This window comes from Scyliorhinus torazame, chromosome 3, assembly GCF_047496885.1.
Source record: "Scyliorhinus torazame isolate Kashiwa2021f chromosome 3, sScyTor2.1, whole genome shotgun sequence".
NCBI lineage: Eukaryota > Metazoa > Chordata > Chondrichthyes > Carcharhiniformes > Scyliorhinidae > Scyliorhinus > Scyliorhinus torazame.
In genome coordinates this window covers 47213991-47229648 of record NC_092709.1, presented here as the reverse complement: position 1 = coordinate 47229648, position 15658 = coordinate 47213991, and the positions used below count along the sequence as shown (strand labels likewise).

At 41.8% G+C, this 15658-nt stretch overlaps 1 protein-coding gene across 4 annotated transcripts in view; it reads left to right on the top strand.

The window, feature by feature from the left end:
• Window positions 1-15658, top strand: part of rnf150a (ring finger protein 150a) — a 175889-nt gene that overhangs the window by 65749 nt on the left and 94482 nt on the right. For 3 of the 4 annotated variants that reach the window (XM_072495630.1, XM_072495629.1, XM_072495627.1), the window contains exons 3-5: window positions 1805-1876; window positions 9628-9710; window positions 12998-13094. In XM_072495630.1, the coding sequence (XP_072351731.1) occupies window positions 1805-1876; window positions 9628-9710; window positions 12998-13094 (252 nt within the window). The remainder of the gene's footprint in view (window positions 1-1804; window positions 1877-9627; window positions 9711-12997; window positions 13095-15658) is intronic. The other variant, XM_072495628.1, reaches the window with a different exon arrangement.

The following is a 15658-nucleotide window of genomic DNA, read 5'->3' as shown; positions in this document are numbered from 1 at the left end:
TGCGTGCACAGTCTGGAACCTCATGGGCCATGTACTGAGCCAGCCTAGTCCTATCCTGAAGAATCTAGAGAGGAAGGGGCAGGAAATATGCTCAAGATTGTATTTTACCATCACCCTGCCCTTCTTCCCCCCCCCCCATCTACTCGGTTTTCTGAGGAACAATCCCTGCTCCTTCATGTTCACTTACCTATATGTGGGGACATGTAAGTAAGTCTCAGGCTAATGTAGACACACTGTCTCTGCTTTGTGCGATTTGGCTTTTCTGACATTGGATGCTGGGGCTGTTTATTTGATCCGAGTTTCCAAATTTCAAATGTTCCATTGTCACTGTGAGCCACATTAGGCCAAATACAGGAGGAATGTACATGGGAGTGCTCTAAACGTTCTTGCCATCGAACAGCCAAGGAAACGTTGGGAGCCAAGGAAAAGTAACATTTTAAAATCAAAAGAAAAATTTCCATGTGTTCATCTCCCTGTTGCTGTCATCCCTGTAGTACATTTCTGTTGTTTGCATTCTTGTAGAAGCCAGGAAGTCTAGATCCAATATGATAATATCCCCAGAGTCCAAATTGCAGCTGGGGGTGGGTGGGCCATCTTATGGCTATACGCAAGCACAGGGCTGCCTGATTTCCACCAGCTGAACAAGACCATGAAGTTTAAGTTTGTGTTCTCACTTAACTTGCCTTTATCTTGAGCTACTGATATAAACCTCCTTTGGTATTCTAATTTAGAATTTCTCTACCAATACAGCAGTAACTCTCAAAACATTTGGCCCACAAATAATGACTCCCAAAGACCATCATAGGGCTACCCTCCACCCCCTCACAATACAGATCTACCAGAGACTACCCCATAAGAGAGAACCCCACCTGAAACTGCTCTCTAGCTTCATGGCAGGGATTTCTCTTAAGGAGGGCTTCTAGGCAGAGGTCTCTCTTATGGGGGCAGGCTTCCAGGCAGGGATCTGTCCGATTGGGGGGGGGTTCCAGGCAGGGGTCTCTGGTGGGGTACTCTGTACTGGGGGGGTCTCTGGTGGGAGTCTCTTTAATTTTGGAGTTTTTGGTGGGGTCTCTCACGAGGGTGGGTGGGGTGGGGGGGGGGGGGGGGTCGAGTCACCCTCGTACTGTGTGGGGAGAGGCACAGATGCCGAACTGTGCTACTGGGCCGCCCGCTCAAAATGGTGGCCCAATAGAAGGCTTGCAAGGGAGTCCCTCGCAATACCCGTCATGCATAAATTTGCATGTCAAGGGATAGATAATCGCCCTAGGATTTGGGTTTCCAGCATGAGTGCAAATCAATGGCGATTCATTTCCGGCAGGAAAACATAGTCTCCCAAACGGAGAACTCTGACAAATATCTTGCATTTTTATAGTGCTTTTAATGTAGAAAAATTCCCAAGACACTTCATGTGGTTGTGAGGAATAAGTAATGTTGAATCTAGAATTAAATATTAGGAGTCATGCCCAAAAAACATGTTTTTTAGGAGGGTGTTAAAGAAAGGGAAAGGAGGTAGTGAAGATCTTGGATGGAATTCCAGACCGTGTATCTTGGACAACTAAAACATGGCCTCCCAAAGTTGAGGCAAAAGAAACAAGAGAAATGCACTAGAGAACAGTATTAGAGCAATGGAGAGTAAGGTCAGGAAGGGAGTGAAGGCTGAAGGGTACATAGAGTGATTCAGTATACTGTATTGATTTTATAAATTTACCCTTTCACTCTTATGAATGTTGAACCACCACAGTGTATAGTAGTAGCTACTTCATGCGGTTCTTGTTGTAATGCAAGCTGCATTTTGTTTTGCTAGCGTCGTCTTGGAGATGCTGCAAAAAAGGCAATTGGAAAACTTCAAATTAGAACAATCAAGAAAGGTGATAAGGTAATCCTTTTTTTTAAAATTAGCCCTCTCAATTTTGTTTGCTTTCCTGCTTGATAACACAGGCTTCCTATTACAGTTGACATTGTTAACATAATTAACCACTACCGTTTCAAGGGCAATTGGGATGAGCAATAAATACTAACGTCCGTGATGCTCATGTGCCATGCACACATATAGACAAAAGTACCTTAAATAATGACAGGACAGCCTGCCACATCACTCCATGTTATTCTTTTCATGGATTATAGCGACATTGCCAGTCCAAGGCCTCAATAAAGGTTTCCCAAACTTTTTTAGCCACAGAACCCTTTTGGCCTCCAAAGAATGCAGAAGGAACTTCTGAGAAACATTCTTATTGTGTTGAAGAGCCAAACCACAGAAACAGATTGTTTTCACACATTATATACAAACAATCCAAAACCTAATTTATAGTCTTTTCTACTCCTTATGTATCCGTTTACTATCATTTTTAAAATCCTTTATTAAAAACCTTCTTAGGTCTTACCTTTTTGTCATTAATGAAGGGAAGAGTGCTGCTGGAATGCTGGATTCTGTTATTCTCACACACACACGCAACGCATTCGTATCTCTCACTCACACAGGCGCAACTCATCTTTCACACATGCATGCACTCTCATCTCACACATAATCTTTCTTTATTATTATTGTCACAAGTAGGTTTACATTAACACTGCAATGAAGTTACTGTGAAAATCCCCTCGTCGCCACACGAATTCAGAATGTCCAAATTACCTAACCGCACATCTTTCGGGACTTGTTGGAGGAAACTGGAGCACCCAGAGAAAACCCACGCAGACACGGGGAGAACATGCAGACTCCACACAGACAGTGACCCAAGCCGGGAATCAAACCTGGGACCCTGGTGCTGCGAAGCAACAGGGCTAACCACTGTGCTAACGTGCCGCCATACTCACTCTCATCCTCTCACTCACATACACTCAATTCACAGACACCATCTCGCTCTCATCTCTCACTCGCTCTCATATCTCAGATACTCATCTCTCTCACACACTCTCATCTCACTATACACTCATTCTCACCTCTCTCCCACACTCAGTTCTCCCACATGCACTCACGCTCAGCTCACACACATTCTCAGCTCACATACACACTCACTCTCAGCTCACACACACTGAGCTCATACATGCTCACTGACTGACTCATCTCTCATCACCCTCTCTACTCACTCATCCACACACACACTCCCTTGAGTCTCTGAGGACCCCTCCCAGCCCGGCTCATTACCAAAGGGTCCGCTGTATCCCCTCGCTCCTTCTCTGCGCTCACCCTAATCAATACAGTTTTGGTTTGGTGCTGTTTCCAGCTGGATTCTGGAGAGGCCAGTCTCTGATTGGACAAGCTGGAAACAGCACAAAACTCATTGTATTGATCAACCGGGGTAGCTCCTGGGAACTCCTGGGAGGCTCCCACAGAACCCAGTTTGGGAACCCCTGGTCTAAATGATTTAGGATTGCACAGAAACTAGGAGCAAAAGACAGATTTTCTTTCTGACCATTCAGAGAAACCTGCCGTCTCTAACCTATTTGGCATGCTTAAGGAATAAAGAAACAAAGACTGAATGGAGAGCCCTTTGAAGGCATTACATTTTCAGATCATGCCCTGAATACTTCACTGCAATGGAGTTGGACAACTTGCTCCAAAAAATCAAGCCTGACACTGCTACCGGCCATGAAAACATTCTCTCAGTTCCTCAATGGCCCACATCCTCGCTGGTGGTTGGCCCAATTCCAAGGGTTATCTACAAAGGAAGATTTCCTAAACCCTGATGCATGTCTAAAGTCATTGGCCTCCCAAATCCAGGCAAAGACCCGAACTTAACTTCAAGCAACTGCCCAATATCTCTGTTCGATGTGTGCTGCAAGGTCCTGGAGCATTTAATTTTACAGTAGATAGATCCACGGATGGCGAAAATCTTGAAAGCTGAACAAGCTGGCTTTCAGTGAGGGCAAGGCACATGCCACCAGGTCCTTGCCCAAACCAACTTTCATTGAGAATGGCTTTGAAAGTAACCTCAAAACAGGAGCTGTTGTTCTTGATCTCTGCAGCATATGACACGTTTTGGCACATTGGTCTCCCAAGAGTCCTTCCTCCTTGGGTTACTGACCCCATCAAACTATTACTCCAGGATAGATGGTTCAGGGTGCACATGGGTGATGAGACGGGCACTTGGAGGAACCAGTCCCATGGGCTTCCCTTGTGATCTGTTCTAGCCCCAACCCTTTTCAATCTTTATATCAACTATCTGCCTCCAACCCTGTCTCGGAAGTTCATATATGCTGCCGATATCTGCTGTGGCTCTCGGCCTCAGAATTTTCTAAACTAGAGACAACACGAAACAAAAACGATGCAAAGCTGGGAAACTATTGCATGCGCAGCAGCAAAAACACGGTCTCCACTATATTTCGCCTTTGCAATGCCAGCACTGAGAGGGAACTCAAAATCTCCTTGAATGGCAAGAGACTGAATTACAACAACAACAACCCATTTATCTTGGTGTTATCCTTGACCAAACACTGACATACAAGAAATATCTGAGTAAGGCAGCAGCAAAGATCAAAACGAAAAACAACCTGCTCAGCAAAGGTGCTGTTTGTGGAGTGCAGATGCTCATACCTAAGGACCTCAGCTATTGTCATTGTCTACTCGACTGCACAATACTGTGCACCAATATGGTACAATTCACCCCACACCAATCTTGTAGGTATCCAGCTCAACCCAACAGTGCATACCATCTTGGGTTCTCTCCCATGAACTCAATTCCCCTAGCTCCCAGTCCTGAGCGACACCTCATCCCCTCACGTAAAAAGGAGATTGCAACAGAAAAGCTCCAGGAGAAAGCTTACATCAACTCAAGCCTGCTGCTATATAAGGATTCTACCAATCCAACTATTGCTGGTTAAAAGCCTGGGCTGGAGTGTGTTTGATTGCTGCAATCATGTTTTTAAAATAATCTGGGTTTGAAAGACAAATCTTGGACTAATGCAAATGGATTTTGATTAGGATTCCCTGGGGAGTTCATTCGTTTTCAACTTGGTGAGATGATGTCATTGCTGGGTGGAGCTAATGCATCAGGCTATTTGAGGAAGCATTTTCAGTATCAGCTCTGATCTGGCTGATGTTGAGACAGAGTAAGGCAGTTTGTTCTCATTGTAGGTTAGTTAAAAGAGAGTTACTGTATTTAAAGCAGTGCAGTCATGTCGTAGGACAAGGGGGAAATGAGACAGGCCAGGTGAAACGGGTTTTGAAGACGTTTCTGCAGGGGTTCAGACCTGGGTCCGTTCTGTAAAGCAGTGTCAAGTGATTTGTTTTTCAAAGAATAACTCGGTGCATTGGTATTTAAGTAAGAAGTCTTACAACACCAGGTTAAAGTCCAACAGGTTTGTTTCAAACACTAGCTTTCGGGGCACTTCTTCCTCAGTTGAGGAAGGAGCAGTGCTCCGAAAACTAGTGTTTGAAACAAACCTGTTGGACTTTAACCGGGTGTTGTAAGACTTCTTACTGTGCTCACCCCAGTACAACGCCGGCATCTCCACATCATTGGTATTTAAGGTGGATTGAGAGCTGATTTGGTTTAATTTCTTGTTGTTTAAGTGGAAATAAGGATAGAAATTCAGAGTATCGTATTCACTGTTGTAAGGGCCCTTCCTGTTGATTCCCTTTTATCCCGTTCTTTATTTTTGCTGTTATCATCTTGATCCACGGAAGCTTAATGATCATATATCTTTAATTCGAGCAAGGAAAGTGAGGAAGTCAAAAGGCCATATTCTGCCCGTGAACAGCGATGATTGGGTCCTGTGGAATCTCAATCTCTCCTCTCTCTTCTCTTTTCTTTCTCTTTTCTTTCTCTCTTCTCTCCTCTCTCTTCTCTTTTTTCTCTCTCTCTCGCTCGTGTTATCTGCAGAACAGCTACAGTGTTTATGAAACCGCAAACACCTTAATTAATCTACAGTGAAAATCATTACCGATTGACGGCAGAAATCTTGAACTGAAAGCCTAAATTGAAGGAAGGCATGCTTGAAGACCACCATCTGAAACAAAGACTTTCATCCTTTTACTTATTATTTTACACCCTTCCTCTCCCCTATGTGTCTGTTTATCTTGTGTGTGTTTGTGTGTGTGTGTGGGGGGGGGGAAGTTAAAGTGGGAAGTTAAAGTGGGGGTTAGGAATTAGATAATAGTTAACTTGTTGTATTTGCTGCATATTTAATTATTGTTGGTAAGAAACTTCATTGTGTTTAAATTTACAAACCTGGTGACCGGTTAATTGGGCAACCAAGGGCCAAAACATTTGGGTGTATTCGAAGAATTATTTATTTATTTCAATTGTGTTGCGATTCTGGGTCAAGTGGGGCTGGAATTGACTCCGCACTAGCCCAGGGGGTCGTAACACTGTATCGTTGTTCGGTCCAGGAACCTAGCCACTGTTGTGTTCTGGCCTGGGATCGTACTATTGGACACACCTCAACCGTCTTCGCAATGGCCAAGGCCTTAGTGCAGCAAATCAGCATAAGCGGGACCTTGCAGGGAACCAGGACTGCAACTGTGGTGCAGCCCAATCAATAACTCATCACTGACTACTGTCTCCTGTCAAAATTTAGCAGAGGACTCCGAGAGCTCCATTTAGCCACTGTGGAAGCTATTGGCTGGCTTGGTGACTACTGCACATGCTTAAAAATAAACGACTGAAGAAAAATAGGGAAAGTTGCAGCCTATTCAATGCATTCTGCTTAATTCTATCCTTCCCTAACATAATTTTTTCTTCTGGTCTAGAATACCCTCATTAGTGCTGACAGCACTTCAGTTTCTCGTTTAGCTTGGAAAGAAGGTGGAATGGGAATCCAAGCCATCAGAATCTCCTCTGCTGGTTTATCTGCCGTGCTGTGAAAAATCAACCAAAGATTTATGTGTTGCAAGAACAGTCTCAGTTACAATTTTTTCAATGAATAACATTTATTTAGGACCTTTAATATAATAAAATTCCCCAAGGTGCTTCATGACAGCATTACAAAAAGCATAATTGGACACTGAGCCACACAAGGGCAAATGGCCAAATGCCTGGTCAAAGAGATAGATTTTAAGGAACATCTTAAAGGTAGAAGGAGAACCAGAGAGTTGGAAAGGTTTAAGGAGAGGATTCCAGACCTTATGGCTTAGGTAGCTGAAGGCACTGCAAGCATTGGTGGAGCAATTAAAATTGGTGCAAATCAAGAGACCAAATTAGATGAGCACAGATATCCCAGAATGGCTATCAGGCTGGAGGAGCAATAGCGAGGGGCGAGACCATGGAGGGTTTTGAAAACAAGGATGACAATTTTGAAATCAGCACTTTGCTCAACTGGAAACCAATGTGGATCAGCAAGCACAGGATTTGGTGCAAGTAAGAATGCCAGCAGGATAGTTCTGAATAACCTCAAGGTACAAAGGGTAGATATGGGAGACCAGTCAGCAGTGCATTGGAATAGTTAACTCTGGAGGTAACAATGAATGAGGGTTTCAGCAGCAAATGAACTGAGAAGGGGCAGATTCGGGCACTGTTATAGAGGTGGAAATAAACAATTTTGTTGATGATGGGGTATGTATTTGGAAGTTCTTCTTAGGATCAGATGTGACACCAAGGTTACAAACCGTCTGGTTTAGTCTTAGGCAGTTGCCAAGTAGAAGAATTAAATCTAGCTGGTGAGCAGACTTTAGAGTGGGGTCTGAAAATCTTCCAAATCTTTAATTGGAGTAAACTTCTGTCATTCAGTACTACATGTCAGATACACTGTCTAATAATTTAGCATCAATGGGAGTTGTGAAAGGTGCTGGTGAGGTAGAGCTTGGTATTGTCAGTATACACCTGAAACATAATGGCTTTCATGGCACCTCGGGCCAGAATTAGGAAGGGGCCAAAATCAAAAGAATGGTGCTCTGATGTTACATGACTGAGTAACTGCTGCAATATGAACATTATCTGAAATGATTCAAATTTATAAGGAGGCAAAACAGTAGTTTATTTACAGTTCTAATTATGTTGCAAGACCGAGACAGACATCTAGTCAGAGAATTAACTTTTGCCTTCAACAATGATAATATCACCGACTCAATAGGCTTGTTCCCTCCGAGCCATGGTGCAGAAGTGGGAAGAAAAGCCATTGCAAGTCATCCTTGTTACAATCGGATAGATACGAATGGATAAAAGCTCTTTTCTCTCCCTACAGATGCTGCCAGACCTGCTGAGATTTTCTAGCATTTTCTCTTTGGTTTTAGATAAGAATGGAACCAGGTGAGGGCAGTCCCACCCAGTTGGACAGAAACAGAGAAACGTTAGAAGAGGGTGATATATGGTCAACTGTGTTAAAGGCTTCAGCTAGGTCAAGAAGGATGAGGAGGCATTGTTCCCTTTGCATAGTCACACAGGATGTCATTCATAAATTTGATATGAACTCTTTTGGTATGGGTGGGGAAACGAACCTGATTGGCAGGGAATTAAACATGGAGTTCTGGGAAAGATAGACATGCATTAGAAGTGACTACATGTTCAGAAACCTCGGAGAGGAAAGGGAGGTTGATAATGGGACAGTATTTTGGTGAATTCAAGGTTGGTTTTTCAGGAGAGGAGTGATGTTAGCAGTTGGGGCAGCACTGCTGCCTCACAGCTCCAGGGTCCCAGGTTCAATTCCAGCCTCGGGTCACTGTCTGTGTGGAGTGTGCACGCTCTCCCCGTGTCTATGTGGGTTTCCTCCGGGTGCTCCGGTTTCCTCCCACAGTCCAAAGAAGTGCAAGTTAGGTGGATTGGTCATGCTAAATTGCCCCTTAGTGCCAAAAGGTTAGGTGGTGTTACTGGGTTACAGGGATAGTGCTTGGGTAGGGTACTCTTTCCAAGGCCGGTGCAGACCTGATGGGCCGAATGGCCTCCTGCACTGTAAATTCTATGATCTAAAGGAGAGAAGCTCAGTACTTAAAAAGGGAGCGAGCCGTTGACCAGCTTGGTTACACGAGAACCACAAAGGAAAATTGGGTGGTCAGTTTAATGGGAATGGTCAGGAGAGCAGAAGGTGTGTCTTATGGACAAGATGAGCTTGGAGTAGGCATGAAGGGAGATGGGAAAGGAACTAGAGAATGGTGCGCATTCAAGGCTAGGGCAGGGGTAATTTTAGACTGAGGATGTATGGTCTGCTGGAATAGTGGGAGGGAATGGTGTGGCAGATGCAGCTGTTCGGATTCTCTCATCCTTAGTGACAAAGAATTCCATGAATTGCTCACACTTTTTGTTGGAGGAGTGGGTGGAGAGGACTGGGGAGGATGCACGTGTATAAGAAGACAGCTTACAGAAATGAAAGTAAGCTGGGGGTTATCTTTGTATTCCATGATGATTCTGGAATAATGAGCAGTTTTAGCAAACAAGACCAGGACGCGAGAGTGACTTATCTTTTTCTTTTCTCTTTGCACCGTGGGCAGTGATCAGCTGTCCCAAATTTCTACTGTGCTAAGACACAGTAGAATTCCAGTTAGGCCCAAAGGATGCTGTTCAAATGAACCATCTCTGAGATTTTACCGTTGCTGCAAATTATATTTCCAGTTTCCTTATAATGCATTATGTTTTATATTTGTATAATTGTTAACCATAGAAGAAAGCCCTAGTGGATCACTTACATGGATTACTTAGAACAATGTGGTCGTGCATAGTTTTAATTCTATCCCTTTAATTATATTTTTCCTCCCCTCAGGAAACTGAGTCAGACTTTGATAATTGTGCTGTTTGTATTGAAGGCTACAAACCAAATGATGTTGTGCGAATTTTACCATGTCGGTAAGTTGCCTTAGTAAGTACGCCTTTGTTTACACAGTTTCTCCATGAGAGATAGTATGAAATATTTATATCAATTTTCTAGAGCTGTGGTTTTATTACTATTCAACTGCCCACTTAGATTAATATTGTCAAAAGTTATTGCATAAAAAATTCCGCTCCGTATCATTTGTGAACAATAGGGGACCCTACATAATTTTCAATACTTCTGATCCCTAATCCAAACCAATTCTGATAACACCATCAACCAAAAAATTGTATCCTTTGAATGACCACATCCACTAATTTAGTTTACATTTCAGAGAATGCCAATAGGCTTATGATGGGTGAGCTTTTTATTGTTTGTGGATCCATGGTGTCTAAATCTTACAACATCTGTATACTAAATGAATATTGATTCCACCTTGTAAAATATTCTTGGACATTTCCTTCACTACATATGTTAAGCTAGTTAGTTGATAAATACCAACTTTATATTTGTCTTTTCTGACTATTTGAGATGACAGGTTGCTAACATTAAGTACTTGGCAGTAATACCTGCATTTGATGAAACTCCTATTATGTTAACCTGGACATCATCCATTTTTTTCCACTTTCTTCCATAAAAGTTGTTAGATGTATCCCAGCTGTTCCAGGTGCCTCGCAGATGTTTTATTCCTGGGTTATTTTAATAATGCATACTTTGGTGATGGCAACATATGTTATGATTTCCTCAGACTAGACCTGGAATCCATCTACAAATTGATTTGAAAGACTTGCTGGACTTTTAAAAAGCTGAATTTGTGCTTTCTTTTGCAGCAGGCATTCAATTTTACGTTGTATGCAGACAGAGAAAGAAAAGATGGCAAATTATGATTCATGTCAGGGTAACTTTAGTCCAGAATAAAATTACTCAGGCATGCTTATTTTCAACATTGTGCAGCTGTTAGGAAGCTAGTAACATTACACCTAGCAACAGCATTTCTTGTATATTTGTCACATTTTGGGAATATTTCGCATTAGTGTGATGGTCCTGTGTGACGTACGGTTTTGCTGCCAAACTTTACACAGCCAAAATTATTTTTTTAAAGAGTAGATTTTTCAAGCAAAATATAAATGGTTTGGACTTTATTATCGATCTTTTGCAAATGTGTAACTGTAGTTTTGCGGTAAAATATGAAACTAATTTTCCAGATTCTTGTTGGCTAGTATAAATGTTTTATTTGTGGCTTCTCAAGTTAACCAATTCTAGATTATTTGTCACATCCTCTGAATATTCTCTTTTCCTCTAATAATTTACACGTGAAACTACAGTTACACATTTGCAATCGATAGATAGCATTCAGTGTAATCCATTTATATTTTGCTTGAAAAACATGCTCTTCAAAAAAAGGAATCTTGACTGAACGATTTGGCAGCAAAACTAACGTGGAATCATCAAACTAATGTGAATTATTTCCAAAATGTTTGCTCCGGATGTTAATATTCCGTGGCAAACTTATAAGATTAGATAAATATGAAATGAATCAGGGAATATGTAAGATTAAGAGATATGAGATAAGATGGGTATGATAAGTTAGGCAGCAGATCAGTCATCATCTCATTGTGGAGAGCAATAGAGAAGAAGTTTATTCCCCAGGAACAGCTTGGTTGGGAGAGGGTGGGCAGTTAACAATTGAGTTTTGGATCGTTAGCACAACCCAGCTCCACTTCTGGGCTTACCGGTGGTGTGATGTACGATGCCCTCCACCGCCTCCTCTATGTCCAACCTCCAATGACTAACTCACCTCTCCACCTCCAATATTCAACTCGCGCCCCAGTTATAGCCGACTCACTTCTGCGCCAATGGCACTGCCTACCTGCTCGACAGTCAGTCAACTTCTGAATCTGGCCAGGAAACAAAATCGAAAAATTGAAATTGAGCAGTGCTTTTACACTTGGCAGAACATCCGAGAATCCATACTTGTGGGTTTCACATCTGCTAAGCATCAACCCAACCCCTTCCAATGCCTTGCTTAATGCAGCTATACTTTTAAGTAGAATTGTGCCCTGTTTAAACCATTGTAATTTTCCTTTGGTGGTGTAACCAGTGGAGTAAGATGGTTGTTTTTATCTCGAACGTTCTAAGAAAAGCACATAAAGTATTTGAAAAAAAATGTCAAAGTATCACTGAGCTGAATAGTTTTCAGCCTGTGATATCTGCTGCTAACAAATTTTATTATTTAGGTATGCAATTTATTTCAGCTGATAACTGACTAACTTACAGACACCATCTGAAAACGAATAATCTTCATGTAAAAGAGTGTCCAAATGACAATTTCCAGAGCACATATCTAGAAATTAAGTTGTTGAAAAGGTACATCAAATTTACGCCCACATCTTCCAGTCTGCTGATCATCAGGGATGGGATGGAAGATGCACATCAGGACCCTGCGGAAGTCCTGATGTGTATGCATGTGCGTGGAAGTTTCCAGGGAAGTTTAAGCTTCCAGTGAGCATGTTTGAGCTGCTGGGGCTCCTCCATGAAAGTCTCTGACACTGAACTCGGTGGCAAGATACGTGCGACTTAACTTACTTTGAAATGTGACACAGTTTAATGACCTATTTAACTTTGTGATTAGCTCAACTAAGCTTCAAAACCAATAATCCCAATCACTCAAATACTCGCCCCTCCAACCTGACCTTACTACCCCATGGTCTCCCCGTGTCTGCGTGGGTTTTCCTCTGGATGCTCCGGTTTCCTCCCACAGTCCAAAGATGTGCAGGTTAGGTGGACAGGCCATACTAAGTTGCCCCTTAGTGTCCAAAGATGTGCATGTTAGGCGGCGATAGGCAGGGGAGTGGGCCTATGTAGGGTGATGTTTTGGAGGGTCGTTGCAGACTCGATGGACTGAATGGCCGACTTCTGCACAGTCCTCTTCCCCTTGTTTGAGGGGTTTGGGGGAGGGAATAAAAATAAATTTCAAGTGTGAGCCCCTTCAAGTCTTTTTGACCACCACTACAATGAAATATATTGTCACTGATGGAAATACTGCTCATCTAGGACTCCATGGTGAAATGAAGGTTACCTTGTTCGATTTCACCAAAGACAAATAAACTACAAGTGAAGAAAATTGAGTTAGAAAATTAACAACAATACAGATGTGATTACTCTGAATTTATTAGTTGCAAATCAGCTATTCTAGAATACATGTATAAGTCATTTGTTTTCAGTCTGCAGCCTTTAATCTAAGAGTGATAGTTACTATTTTGTACTTAGTTCCTTAAAATTCTTTGATGGTTGATTGAAATTTATGTATTGTGTGTTACAGACATATTTTCCATAAGACGTGTGTGGATCCATGGCTCCTAGATCACCGCACATGTCCAATGTGCAAAATGAATATTCTGAAAGCATTAGGAATTCCGGTAGGGCGCTCAAATATTATCAGTAAAATCACGGATGTTGATCAGATCTGAATGTCTTTATTCATTTCTGTTTGTGTGCCTTTTTAAAGCACATGTATGTGTATATATTTTGTATAAAACACACGCACAGTGACACAAGTAATGGTGTGTGTCTTGAGTATTTGTCTTAATGTAATTAATAACTCTGTTTGAACTGTGGTTACAAGATGGGCATGCTGTTGGAGCCAGTTGACTTTTTGGTTTCCCTGTTTAGATTATGTTCAGAAATTAAAATATTTTCTATTTTAGCAAAGTGCAGTTTGTACCTTCAAAATGTGCCAGGCTCCAATTGAAAATCAAAAATATTTCTAATGAGGCATAAGATTTTTTGTATTTATTATGTTCCTGGGTTTCAACATGCTATCCATCATATACATTGCTGTGAAGAAACTAACAGAATGTGATGTGGATTCCTAAAATAAGAAATGAGAACTTATATCCTGCATTGTTGCAGATATGTCCAAAGATGTGCTGGTTAGGTGGATTGGCCGTGATAAATTGCCCTTAGTGTTGGGTGGGGTTACTGGGTTATGGGGATAGGGTGGAGGTATTGACCTTGGGTAGGGTGCTCTTTCCAAGAGCCGGTGCAGACTCGATGGGCCGAATGGCCTCCTTCTTCACTGTATAATCTATAATATATCTTTGTTCAATTCATCGCATTACTTTTCTGTGTTTTTGATATTGAAGAAAAATTAACTTCTGTTTTTTTTTAACTAAGTATCAACTCGGGCGAGAAAAACGGTCTGTAGCCAACCAACTCCACTGCCGGCCTTACCCGCCATATATTTTACACTTGGCCAAAAACTCCTGGAGGCAGGCCCAATGACATGAGCCTGCTCTGTCAGCATCCTTGATCTTCATGAGATCAATGGCTCCCTGGGGATCTTAAAGAATAAATTAAAATAAGAAAAAGATCCCACGGACACAGAAGACCCCTTTCCAGCACAACCCGCTGGCAAAGCCTGAGTACTACCCGGGCAAAACCCTCTTCCTCCCTGGGATTGTACTTATCCATGCACCCCAGGGAGACCTGTCCCCAGATCCCCATGTGTCAAAACCTGATATAATCCCTGCCAATCAGTAGGAGGGGGAATAATGGAGTGAGAAAGCCTACTAATGATATTAAAGTGGAGATGCCGGCATTGGACTGGTGTGGGCACAGTAAGAAGTCTTACAACACCAGGTTACAGTCCAACAGATGTTTTTGGAATTACTAGCTTTCGGTGCGTAGCTCCTGCATCAGGTGAATCACCTGATGCCAGGAGCTACACTCCGAAAGCTAGTGATTCCAAAACAACCTATTGGACTTTAACCTGGTGTTATTATACTTATTAAACTGTACGATAAGGGGATTCCCGAACTTGCATGATAGGAACCCCATTACGTCATTGGCTGGCGGTGGGGACAATCGGAATGGGAAATTCCGACAGCATAAAAACTGTTTTGGGGTTCCTGTTGGATTCACAGGGAGCATATGTGGAGAACGAAACAGAGTTAGTATTTCAAGTTCTGATGATAGGTCATTGATCATACTGTACCTGCTTTTAACACTACTCTCCCTTTGTTAGAGATTATTTTTATTTTGCTTGTGCATCCTTACTAATGCCTTCACGCTTGCCTGGAAATGCAAGAACATTTCCAGATTGATATCTGGTCTGAGACTATTAGTACTTCAGGTTTTCTGGATGCTGGTTTATGTCACTTTTCTTCACTCAGGAAGTACAATATGCATGCACACGGAACTTTAATATTTAAAAATAAATTCACAAGATATTTCACATTGACATAATAAAAATAGTTTCTGAACTTGAAAGGAAGAGATTATTCAAATTGCTGATGGCTAGTTCAAATGATATGGGTTTTCTGCAGTTTTCATAAGTGGCAATAGAAGTGCAGAGGTGGATTTAGAGAACAACTTCCATAAACAGGACTGATATTCAAAAAGGGGTGAGCGGTAAACCTAGTAACTATAGACTAGTCAACCCAGTGTCTGTTGATGGAAAATACTATTGACCACAATCCAGTGCTAAATGAATTGTTACTTGGAAGAATGTGGGTTAGTAAATGACAGATTTTCATACTTGTTAAGACGATAAATCATGTCTGACAAACTTGATTGAATTCTTCAGTGAAATAATGATGTTTGATATATGGACTAAAAGGTATTTGACAAAGTGCCATGCAGCAGACTTATCAAAATTAAAGTCCATGGGATATAAAAGGACACTGTCTGTGTGAACATAACACAGGCAAAGAGAAATAAAAGCAGATGTACTCAGACTACAGACAAATGGTGTCCCCCAGTTTAGTTATAATTCCACATTTCTTTGATATATATTACTGACCTGGATTTAGATATAAAGGCAATATTTCAAAGTTCAAAGATGACACAAAATGTGGAAGCTTTGTAAACAATCAGGAGGATAGTAAGAGACCTCAGGATGACATAGACAAACTGGACAAACACTTGGCTGGAAAAATTTATCCAGAGAAATTAAAAATGATGCATTTTTGAAGGAAGTATG